Genomic DNA, 12,320 nt, shown 5'->3' with positions numbered 1-12,320 from the left:
TTTTAGCATGAACAGTATTGGCACTCTCCAGACAGTAGGAAAACCTGACGTAGACGTATATCTTTGAGTGGTATATTTTAGCATGAACAGTATTGGCACTCACCAGACAGTAGGAAAACCTGGCGTAGACGTATATCCTTTGAGTGGTATATTTTAGCATGAACAGTATTGGCACTCACCAGACAGTAGGAAAACCTGACGCAGACGTATATCCTTTGAGTGGTATATTTTAGCATGAACAGTATTGGCACTCACCAGACAGTAGGAAAACCTGACGTAGACGTATATCCTTTGAGTGGTATATTTTAGCATGAACAGCATTGGCACTCACCAGACAGTAGGAAAACCTGACGTAGACGTATATCCTTTGAGTGGTATATTTTAGCATGAACAGTATTGGCACTCACCAGACAGTAGCTGGACGACGGCTGTAAAAATGAATCGCTCTCCTTGTTTCAGTCTGAAGAGCTGCAGGATGAACACAAAGAACCCCACACAGCAGAGAATGGTGGACAGGATCATAGTGGCCTGGACGGCCTGCAGATAGGCTACAGAGAGACAGAGAGACTGTTTGTGACTTTTGTTTTATATATTTCACTTGCTTTGGCAATGTAAACATATGATTCCCATGCCAATAAATCCCTTAAATTGAATTGAATTGAGAGAGGAGTGTTACACAGACAGAGAGAGAAAGGGAGACTCAGAGACGTACTGTATACAAACAGACATGCATACTTCACGATAAGAGCTGTTAGGTTACCTGCGTCAGTGGAAGCACTGTTCTTGACAGGGAGACATGTGACATTACAGGAGTACCACAGATCAGTATAAATCACACTGCCTCCTGGAGCAGAGATCACCCACCATGCCTAGAGAGGACAGGAAGTAGCTATCAAATATATGACAAGACACTGTGGAACAGGACACACCCTCCTACATGAATATGTACAGTGCTTTCGGAAAGTATTCAGACCCCTTGAATTTTTCCAGACTTATTTTCCCTCATCACTCTACACACAATACCCCATAATGACAAAGCAAAAACAGGTATTTAGACATTTTTGCAAATGTATTAAAACTACAAAAACTGAAATATTACATTTACGTAAGTATTCAGACCCTTTTACTCAGTACTTTGTTGAAGCACCTTTTGGCAGCGATTACAGCCTCGAGTCTTCTTGGGTATGACGCTACAAGCTTGGTACACCCGAGTGGCGCAGCGGTCTAAGGCACTGCATTTCAGTGCTTGAGGCGTCACTACAGACCCCCCCTGGTTCGATTCCAGGCTGTATCACAACCGGCCGTGATTGGGAGTCCCATAGGGCGGCGCACAATTGGCCCAGCGTCGTCCGGGTTTGGCCGGTGTAGGCCGTCATTGTAAATAAGAATTTGTTCTTAACTGACTTGCCTAGTTAAAAAATAAATGTGGAGTTTCTCCCATTCTTCTCTGCAGATCCTCTCAAGCCCTGTCAGGTTGGATGGGAAGCGTCGCTGCAATTTTCAGGTTTCTCCAGAGATGTTCGATCGGGTTCAAGTCCGGGCTCTGGCTGGGCCACTCAAGGACATTCAGAGACTTGTCCTGAAGCCACTCCTGCGTTGTCTTGGCTGTGTGCTTAGGGTCGTTGTCCTGTTGGAAGGTGAACCTTCGCCCCAGTCTGAGGTCCTGAGCGCTCTGGAGCAGGTTTTCATCAAGGATCTCTCTGTACTTTGCTCCGTTCATCTTTCCCTCGATCCTGACTAGTCTCCCAGTCCCTGCCGCTGAAAAACATCCCCACAGCATGCTGCCACCACCATGCTTCACCGTAGGGATGGTGCCACGTTTCCTCCAGATGTGACGCTTGGCATTCAGGCCAAAGAGTTCAATCCTGGTTTCATCAGACCAGAGAATCTTGTTTCTCATGGTCTGAGAGTCTTTAGGTGCCTTTTGGCAAACTCCAAGAGGGCTGTCATGTGCCTTTTACTGAGGAGTGGCTTCCGTCTGGCCACTCTACCGGAAAGGCCTGATTTGGTAGAGTGATGCAGAGATGGTTGTCCTTCTGGAAGGTTCTCCCATCTCCACAGAGGAACTCTGGAGCTCGGTCAGAGTGACCATTGGGTTCTTGGTCACCTCCCTGACCAAGGCCCTTCTCCCCCGATTGCTCAGTTTGGCTGGGCGGCCAGCTCTAGGAAGAGTCTTGGTGGTTCCAAACTTATTCCATTTAAGAATGATGGAGGCCACTGTGTTCTTGGGGACCTCCAATGCTGGTACCCTTCCCCAGATCTGTGCCTCGACACAATCCTGTCTCGGAGCTCTACGGACAATTCCTTCGACCTCATGAGCTCAATTTCGAGTCTCATAGCAAAGGGTCTGAATACTTATGTAAATAATTTCTGTTTTTTATTTTTAATACATTTGCAAAAAATCCTAAACTGTTTTTCGCTTTGCATTATGGGGTATTGTGTGTAGATTGATGAGGAGCATTGTTTATTTAATCAACTTTAGAATAAGGCTGTAACGTAACAAAATGTGGAAAAAGTCAAGGGGTCTGAATACTTTCCGAATGCACTGTATGCATGCATTAACTGACTTTTGGACAAAGAGCTGGGTATGTACTGTACATTGTTGATGGTGCTGATGAAGAGGAGGATGCCTGAGATGACGTGGAAGAGGATGATGAAGGTTAATATCACCAACATGTCTGTCTGTCTGTCTGTCTGTCTCTGTTACACAGGAACCTAATGAGAGATGGAGAGAGAGAGAGAGGGGGAGGGAGAGAGAGACAGGGAGAGAGAGAGACAGGGAGAGAGAGAGAGAGACAGGGAGAGAGAGAGAGAGACAGAGAGAGAGAGAGAGAGAGAGAGATGGAGAGAGAGAGAGAGAGAGAGAGAGATGGAGAGAGAGAGATTATATAGAGGTTATATAGTTCACACACACTTCAATAATACTGTGTAAATAATACCCTGTTATTAATACCCTGTTAATAATACCCTGTTAATAATACCCTGTTAATAATACCCTGTTAATAATACCCTGTTAATAATACCCTGTTAATAATACCCTGTTAATAATACCCTGTAAATAATACCCTGTTAATAATACCCTGTTAATAATACCCTGTTAATAATACCCTGTAAATAATACCCTGTTAATAATACCCTGTTAATAATACCCTGTTAATAATACCCTGTTATTAATACCCTGTTAATAATACCCTGTCAATAATACCCTGTTAATAATACCCTGTTAATAATACCCTGTTAATAATACCCTGTTAATAATACCCTGTAAATAATAATAAATCAGCAAACTCCCTAAGTGTGAACTACAACAGGATCCATTCCTGTGGTTCTGTGGGACTGGGTCTGTGTGTGAACTACAACAGGATCCATTCCTGTGGTTCTGTGGGACTGGGTCTGTGTGTGAACTACAACAGGATCCATTCCTGTGGTTCTGTGGGACTGGTCTGTGTGTGAACTACAACAGGATCCATTCCTGTGGTTCTGTGGGACTGGGTCTGTATGTGAACTACAACAGGATCCATTCCTGTGGTTCTGTGGGACTGGGTCTGTGTGTGAACTACAACAGGATCCATTCCTGTGGTTCTGTAGACTGGGTCTGTGTGTGAACTACAACAGGATCCATTCCTGTGGTTCTGTGGGACTGGGTCTGTGTGTGAACTACAACAGGATCCATTCCTGTGGTTCAGTAGACTGGGTCTGTATGTGAACTACAACAGGATCCATTCCTGTGGTTCTGTAGACTGGGTCTGTGTGTGAACTACAACAGGATCCATTCCTGTGGTTCTGTGGGACTGGGTCTGTGTGTGAACTACAACAGGATCCATTCCTGTGGTTCTGTAGACTGGGTCTGTTGTGTGAACTACAACAGGATCCATTCCTGTGGTTCTGTGGGACTGGGTCTGTGTGTGAACTACAACAGGATCCATTCCTGTGGTTCTGTGGGACTGGGTCTGTGTGTGAACTACAACAGGATCCATTCCTGTGGTTCTGTGGGACTGGGTCTGTGTGTGAACTACAACAGGATCCATTCCTGTGGTTCTGTGGGACTGGGTCTGTGTGTGAACTACAACAGGATCCATTCCTGTGGTTCTGTAGACTGGGTCTGTTGTGTGAACTACAACAGGATCCATTCCTGTGGTTCTGTGGGACTGGGTCTGTGTGTGAACTACAACAGGATCCATTCCTGTGGTTCTGTGGGACTGGGTCTGTGTGTGAACTACAACAGGATCCATTCCTGTGGTTCTGTAGACTGGGTCTGTGTGTGAACTACAACAGGATCCATTCCTGTGGTTCTGTGGGACTGGTCTGTTGTGTGAACTACAACAGGATCCATTCCTGTGGTTCAGTAGACTGGGTCTGTGTGTGAACTACAACAGGATCCATTCCTGTGGTTCTGTGGGACTGGGTCTGTGTGTGAACTACAACAGGATCCATTCCTGTGGTTCTGTGGGACTGGGTCTGTTGTGTGAAAGCTGACCAGTACCAGAACCTCCAGTGTCTGGATTTGTCTTTCATCACTAATCCTAATGCTAAGAGGAAACTCAATCCTAACTACAGCTAAAGCTTTCCTTTATACCTGGGACAATCAACAGATCAGTAACGATGACTAATGAGTCACTAGTAAAGACGATCAACAGATCAGTAATGATGACTAATGAGTCACTGGTAAAGACAATCAACAGATCAGTAATGATGACTAAGGAGTCACTAGTAAAGACGATCAACAGATCAGTAATGATGACTAAGGAGACACTAGTAAAGACAATCAACAGATCAGTAATGATGACTAAGGAGTCACTAGTAAAGACAATCAACAGATCAGTAATGATGACTAAGGAGACACTAGTAAAGACAATCAACAGATCAGTAATGATGACTAAGGAGTCACTAGTAAAGACGATCAACAGATCAGTAATGATGACTAAGGAGTCACTAGTAAAGACAATCAACAGATCAGTAATGATGACTAAGGAGACACTAGTAAAGACAATCAACAGATCAGTAATGATGACTAAGGAGACACTAGTAAAGACAATCAACAGATCAGTAATGATGACTAAGGAGTCACTGGTAAAGACGATCAACAGATCAGTAATGATGACTAATGAGTCACTGGTAAAGACGATCAACAGATCAGTAACGATGACTAATGAGTCACTGGTAAAGACGATTAACAGATCAGTAATGATGACTAAGGAGTCACTAGTAAAGACAATCAACAGATCAGTAATGATGACTAAGGAGACACTAGTAAAGACAATCAACAGATCAGTAATGATGACTAAGGAGTCACTAGTAAAGACAATCAACAGATCAGTAACGATGACTAATGAGTCACTGGTAAAGACGATCAACAGATCAGTAACGATGACTAATGAGTCACTGGTAAAGACGATTAACAGATCAGTAACGATGACTAAGGAGTCACTAGTAAAGACAATCAACAGATCAGTAATGATGACTAAGGAGACACTAGTAAAGACAATCAACAGATCAGTAATGATGACTAAGGAGTCACTAGTAAAGACAATCAACAGATCAGTAATGATGACTAAGGAGTCACTGGTAAAGACGATCAACAGATCAGTAATGATGACTAAGGAGTCACTGGTAAAGACGATCAACAGATCAGTAATGATGACTAAGGAGTCACTGGTAAAGACAATCAACAGATCAGTAATGATGACTAAGGAGACACTGGTAAAGACAATCAACAGATCAGTAATGATGACTAAGGAGTCACTGGTAAAGACGATCAACAGATCAGTAATGATGACTAAGGAGTCACTAGTAAAGACAATCAACAGATCAGTAATGATGACTAAGGAGACACTAGTAAAGACAATCAACAGATCAGTAATGATGACTAAGGAGATACTAGTAAAGACAATCAACAGATCAGTAATGATGACTAAGGAGATACTAGTAAAGACAATCAACAGATCAGAAATGATGACTAAGGAGATACTAGTAAAGACAATCATAGAGGTCTGGAGAAAACAAGTGTGGTTAAATTTGACACACTGCCAATCTAAATGCTCACACACACACACATCTCTCTCTCTCTCTATTCCAATTCAAAGGGCTTTATTGACATGGGAAACATATGTTTACATTGCCAAAGCAAGTGAAAAAAGACAGGAAATAAACAAATCAGAAATGAACATTAAACATTACAATCAAAGTTGTAAAAAGAATATAGACATTTCAAACGTTATAGTATTGGCTGTGTCCAGTGTTGTAAACGGATAAATACAAGCTGTATTTACAATGTTGTTTGTGCTCCACCGGTTGCAACACGGGCCACAAATCGTGTTGCTGTGGCGGCACACCGTGGTATTTCACCCAATAGATTTTGGGGAGTTTATCAAGATCGTTTTTTTTTGTTTTCAAATTCTTTGCAGGGTCTGATGGGAAATACAGCGCATTCGGGAAAGTATTCAGACCCCTTTTTTCTTTTTTCCACATTTTGTTTACGTTACAACCTTATTCTAAAAATGGATTAAATAAATAAAAAATATCCTCATCAATCTACACACAATACGCCATAATGACGAAGCGAAAAACTGGTTTGCGAATGTATTAAAAAGAGCCCCCCCCCCCTCCACCACCACTACTGCATATCTACAGTACATACGTCCATGGACATGTGTGTGTATAGTATCGCGTGTTATCACGTGTGTTGGTCTCCCGTGTAGCTCAGTTGGTTAGAGCGTGGCGCTTGCAACGCCAGGGTTGTGGGTTCGATTCCCACGGGGGGGCAGTATGAAAATGTATGCACTAACTGTAAGTCGCTCTGGATAAGAGCGTCTGCTAAAATGACTTAAAATGTAAAAATGTGTGTGTGTCTGTGCCTATGTTTGTGTTGCTTCACAGTCCCCGCAGTGTGTTGTGAAATCTGTGAATGTATTGTAATGATTTTTTTTTTTTTTTTTGTATAAACTGCCTTCATTTTGCTGGACCCCAGGAAGAGTAGCTGCTGCCTTGGCGGGAACTAATGGGGATCCATAATAAACCCCAGGAAGAGTAGCTGCTGCCTTGGCGGGAACTAATGGGGATCCATAATAAACCCCAGGAAGAGTAGCTGCTGCCTTGGCGGGAACTAATGGGGATCCATAATAAACCCCAGGAAGAGTAGCTGCTGCCTTGGCAGGAACTAATGGGGATCCATAATAAAACCCCAGGAAGAGTAGCTGCTGCCTTGGCAGGAACTAATGGGGATCCATAATAAAACCCCAGGAAGAGTAGCTGCTGCCTTGGCAGGAACTAATGGGGATCCACAATAAACCCCAGGAAGAGTAGCTGCTGCCTTGGCGGGAACTAATGGGGATCCATAATAAACCCCAGGAAGAGTAGCTGCTGCCTTGGCGGGAACTAATGGGGATCCATAATAAACCCCAGGAAGAGTAGCTGCTGCCTTGGCGGGAACTAATGGGGATCCATAATAAACCCCAGGAAGAGTAGCTGCTGCCTTGGCGGGAACTAATGGGGATCCATAATAAACCCCAGGAAGAGTAGCTGCTGCCTTGGCAGGAACTAATGGGGATCCATAATAAACCCCAGGAAGAGTAGCTCCTGCCTTGGCAGGAACTAATGGGGATCCATAATAAACCCCAGGAAGAGTAGCTGCTGCCTTGGCAGGAACTAATGGGGATCCATAATAAACCCCAGGAAGAGTAGCTGCTGCCTTGGCAGGAACTAATGGGGATCCATAATAAACCCCAGGAAGAGTAGCTGCTGCCTTGGCAGGAACTAATGGGGATCCATAATAAACCCCAGGAAGAGTAGCTGCTGCCTTGGCCGGAACTAATGGGGATCCATAATAAACCCCAGGAAGAGTAGCTGCTGTCTTGGCGGGAACTAATGGGGATCCATAATAAACCCCAGGAAGAGTAGCTGCTGCCTTGGCAGGAACTAATGGGGATCCATAATAAACCCCAGGAAGAGTAGCTGCTGCTTTGGCCGGAACTAATGGGGATCCATAATAAACCCCAGGAAGAGTAGCTGCTGCCTTGGCAGGAACTAATGGGGATCCATAATAAACCCCCAGGGAAGAGTAGCTGCTGCCTTGGCCGGAACTAATGGGGATCCATAATAAACCCCAGGAAGAGTAGCTGCTGCCTTGGCAGGAACTAATGGGGATCCATAATAAACCCCAGGAAGAGTAGCTGCTGCCTTGGCAGGAACTAATGGGGATCCACAATAAATACAAATACAACGACGCCTCCCTGCTGTGCTCTTTTGGCCCTGAGGCACATTCTTGTCAGCAGTAATGTATTTCGGCAGGTGAACACCACCGGTGGCAGGAGTGGAGGGGTGAAGATGAAGCGGACTGTACTCTCCAGTCATGTCCAGCTGAGGTCCTGGCTGCCTTTTCAGTCGACATGTTGGTGGAAGTGGCTCTACATCATCTTCTGGGCTGGCCTCTTCACACCTCTAGATGGCCTGGGCGGGGGGAGGTGTGGAGCCAGAGATGGAGGGGCGGGGGGAGGTGTGGAGCCAGAGATGGCAGCAGCTGGGGTCAGGCTGAATAAATAGAAAAATTCAGTAAGAATACTTTTACGGATGAGCCCTGTATCAATACATCAAATAAACAACACATATCTATAAACATATATATATATATATATATATATATATATATATATATATATATATATATATATTTATATAGAGTAGGGGGAACCCAACCACTGTGGTGAAGTGTGTGTACCAATGGTAAATAAGGCTGGTGAGGGGAGGACGGCTCGTAGTGGTGGCCGGGGTGGGGGTGAGTGGGATGGGGAGGACGGCTCGTAGTGGTGGCCGGGGTGGGATGGGGAGGACGGCTCGTAGTGGTGGCCGGGGTGGGGTGAGTGGGATGGGGAGGACGGCTCGTAGTGGTGGCCGGGGTGGGATGGGGAGGACGGCTCGTAGTGGTGGCCGGGGTGGGATGGGGAGGACGGCTCGTAGTGGTGGCCGGGGTGGGGTGAGTGGGATGGGGAGGACGGCTCGTAGTGGTGGCCGGGGTGGGGTGAGTGGGATGGGGAGGACGGCTCGTAGTGGTGGCCGGGGTGGGATGGGGAGGACGGCTCGTAGTGGTGGCCGGGGTGGGGTGAGTGGGATGGGGAGGACGGCTCGTAGTGGTGGCCGGGGTGGGATGGGGAGGACGGCTCGTAGTGGTGGCCGGGGTGGGATGGGGAGGACGGCTCGTAGTGGTGGCCGGGGTGGGGTGAGTGGAATGGGGAGGACGGCTCGTAGTGGTGGCCGGGTGGGGCGAGTGGGATGGGGAGGACGGCTCGTAGTGGTGGCCGGGGTGGGGGTGAGTGGAATGAGGAGGACGGCTCGTAGTGGTGGCCGGGGTGGGATGGGGAGGACGGCTCGTAGTGGTGGCCGGGGTGGGGTGAGTGGGATGGGGAGGACGGCTCGTAGTGGTGGCCGGGGTGGGATGGGGAGGACGGCTCGTAGTGGTGGCCGGGGTGGGGTGAGTGGAATGGGGAGGACGGCTCGTAGTGGTGGCCGGGGTGGGGTGAGTGGAATGGGGAGGACGGCTCGTAGTGGTGGCCGGGGGGGGGTGAGTGGGATGGGGAGGACGGCTCGTAGTGGTGGCCGGGGGTGGGATGGGGAGGACGGCTCGTAGTGGTGGCCGGGGTGGGGGTGAGTGGAATGGGGAGGACGGCTCGTAGTGGTGGCCGGGGTGGGGTGAGTGAGATGGGGAGGACGGCTCGTAGTGGTGGCCGGGGTGGGGGTGAGTGGAATGGGGAGGACGGCTCGTAGTGGTGGCCGGGGTGGGGGTGAGTGGGATGGGGAGGACGGCTCGTAGTGGTGGCCGGGGTGGGATGGGGAGGACGGCTCGTAGTGGTGGCCGGGGTGGGGGTGAGTGGAATGGGGAGGACGGCTCGTAGTGGTGGCCGGGGTGGGATGGGGAGGACGGCTCGTAGTGGTGGCCGGGGTGGGGGTGAGTGGGATGGGGAGGACGGCTCGTAGTGGTGGCCGGGGTGGGATGGGGAGGACGGCTCGTAGTGGTGGCCGGGGTGGGGTGAGTGGGATGGGGAGGACGGCTCGTAGTGGTGGCCGGGGTGGGAGTGGAGTGGGATGGGGAGGACGGCTCGTAGTGGTGGCCGGGGTGGGATGGGGAGGACGGCTCGTAGTGGTGGCCGGGGTGGGGTGAGTGGAATGGGGAGGACGGCTCGTAGTGGTGGCCGGGGTGGGGGTGAGTGGGATGGGGAGGACGGCTCGTAGTGGTGGCCGGGGGTGGGGGTGAGTGGAATGGGGAGGACGGCTCGTAGTGGTGGCCGGGGTGGGGTGGGGAGGATGGCTCGTAGTGGTGGCCGGGGGTGGGGGTGAGTGGGATGGGGAGGACGGCTCGTAGTGGTGGCCGGGGTGGGGGTGAGTGGGATGGGGAGGACGCCTCGTAGTGGTGGCCGGGGTGGGGTGAGTGGAATGGGGAGGACGGCTCGTAGTGGTGGCCGGGGTGAGTGGAATGGGGAGGACGGCTCGTAGTGGTGGCCGGGGTGGGGTGAGTGGGATGGGGAGGACGGCTCGTAGTGGTGGCCGGGGTGGGATGAGTGGGATGGGGAGGACGGCTCGTAGTGGTGGCCGGGGTGGGGTGAGTGGGATGGGGAGGACGGCTCGTAGTGGTGGCCGGGGTGGGATGAGTGGGATGGGGAGGACGGCTCGTAGTGGTGGCCGGGGTGGGATGAGTGGGATGGGGAGGACGGCTCGTAGTGGTGGCCGGGGTGGGGTGAGTGGAATGGGGAGGACGGCTCGTAGTGGTGGCCGGGGTGGGGTGAGTGGGATGGGGAGGACGGCTCGTAGTGGTGGCCGGGGTGGGGTGAGTGGGATGGGGAGGACGGCTCGTAGTGGTGGCCGGGGTGGGATGAGTGGGATGGGGAGGACGGCTCGTAGTGGTGGCCGGGGTGGGGTGAGTGGGATGGTATCAAGCACATGGTTTTCGTCTGTTTGGTGCTGTTCCATTCCACTCCATTCCGGCCGTTGTTGTGGGCCGTCCTCCCGTCACCAGCCCCCACTGGCTTTTATTTATTTATATATATATATATATATATACAGTGCCTTGCAAAAGTATTCATCCCCCTTGGCTTCCAGAGATTTGAGACTGGGACGGAGGTTCACCTTCCAGCAGGACAATGACCCTAAGCATACTGCTAAAGCAACACTCGAGTGGTTTAAGGGGAAACGTTTTAATGTCTTGGAATAGCCTAGTAAAAGCCCAGACCTCAATCCAATTGAGAATCTGTGGTATGACTTAAACATTGCTGTACACCAGCAGAACACATCCAAGTTGAAGGAGCTGGAGCAGTTTTGCCTTGAAGAATGGGCAAAAATCCCAGTGGCTAGATGTGCCAAGCTTATAGAGACATACCCCAAGAGACCTGCAGCTGTAATTGCTGCAAAAGGTGGCTCTACAAAGTATTGACTTTGGGGGGGTGAATAGTTATGCACGCTCAAGTTTTTTAAAACGTATTTCTTGTTTGTTTCACACAAAAACATTTGTTGCATCTTCAAAGTGGTAGGCATGTTGTGTAAATCAAATGATACAAACCCCCCTAAAATCTATTTTAATTCCAGGTTGTAAGGCAACAAAATAGGAAAAATGCCAAGGGGGGTGAATACTTTCGCAAGCCACTGTGTATATATATATATATATATATATATATATATATATATAGACCCACAATGTATAGCCAATTTAACATGCTGTGGTTTGCATACACATATTTCATTAGTGATTATATATCAATTATATCTAGCAATCAAAGGAAAAAAATCTCAAAGATCTCTCAAATGAATAATATGCAACCATTCAAACAACTGCATTAGCATGAGCAGAAAAAAACGTATTTCACTTACCAGTCTAAAGTGGCGTCGTCTCCTTCCAAAAACATCTTCAACTGTTGAGTCTAAACTATATTCACTAAGTCCTCATCTACTGGTTCTGTGATACTTTCCCGGTCGATTTCTTCTTTAATCTCGTCCAAATCTGTATACCTGGACTTTGATTTAGCTTAATTTGAACTAAATTAACTTTTCCGCCATATTGTACTTTCAAAATTTGCAGAAAACTTTGCTTACTAAAATCGAGCTGTGCGTAACGCTTCCTTGTTTAGATTTCCAATGGACACTAAACCATGTTGCGCGCGTGCTGAATCCACAGGCTTTTCCTCAGACAAAGGACCATCTCATACTCCTGTAAAGCACAGCTCATTGGCTATCTAGCTAGCAATGTTTCAAAACAATAGGTGGTCATTGGACCAAGATACAGTCAATCAAGTGAACACCACCCGTCTCATCGGCGCGTAATGATGTCGTGTCTTCGTGGC

The 12,320-nt window shown here is 48.4% G+C and overlaps 1 protein-coding gene across 1 annotated transcript in view; it reads right to left on the bottom strand.

The window, feature by feature from the left end:
• Window positions 1–12,320, bottom strand: part of LOC121562070 (epithelial membrane protein 2-like) — a 65,044-nt gene that overhangs the window by 41,436 nt on the left and 11,288 nt on the right. Inside the window, exons 2-4 of the mRNA XM_045214346.1 lie at window positions 2,599–2,715; window positions 761–869; window positions 408–548 (exon numbers count right to left, since the gene is read on the bottom strand). Of these exons, the coding sequence (XP_045070281.1) occupies window positions 408–548; window positions 761–869; window positions 2,599–2,676 (328 nt within the window). The 5' untranslated portion in view covers window positions 2,677–2,715. The remainder of the gene's footprint in view (window positions 1–407; window positions 549–760; window positions 870–2,598; window positions 2,716–12,320) is intronic.

The sequence above is a fragment of the Coregonus clupeaformis genome, unplaced genomic scaffold, assembly GCF_020615455.1.
Source record: "Coregonus clupeaformis isolate EN_2021a unplaced genomic scaffold, ASM2061545v1 scaf0240, whole genome shotgun sequence".
Lineage (NCBI taxonomy): Eukaryota > Metazoa > Chordata > Actinopteri > Salmoniformes > Salmonidae > Coregonus > Coregonus clupeaformis.
This window is presented reverse-complemented; position numbering and strand designations above follow the sequence as displayed.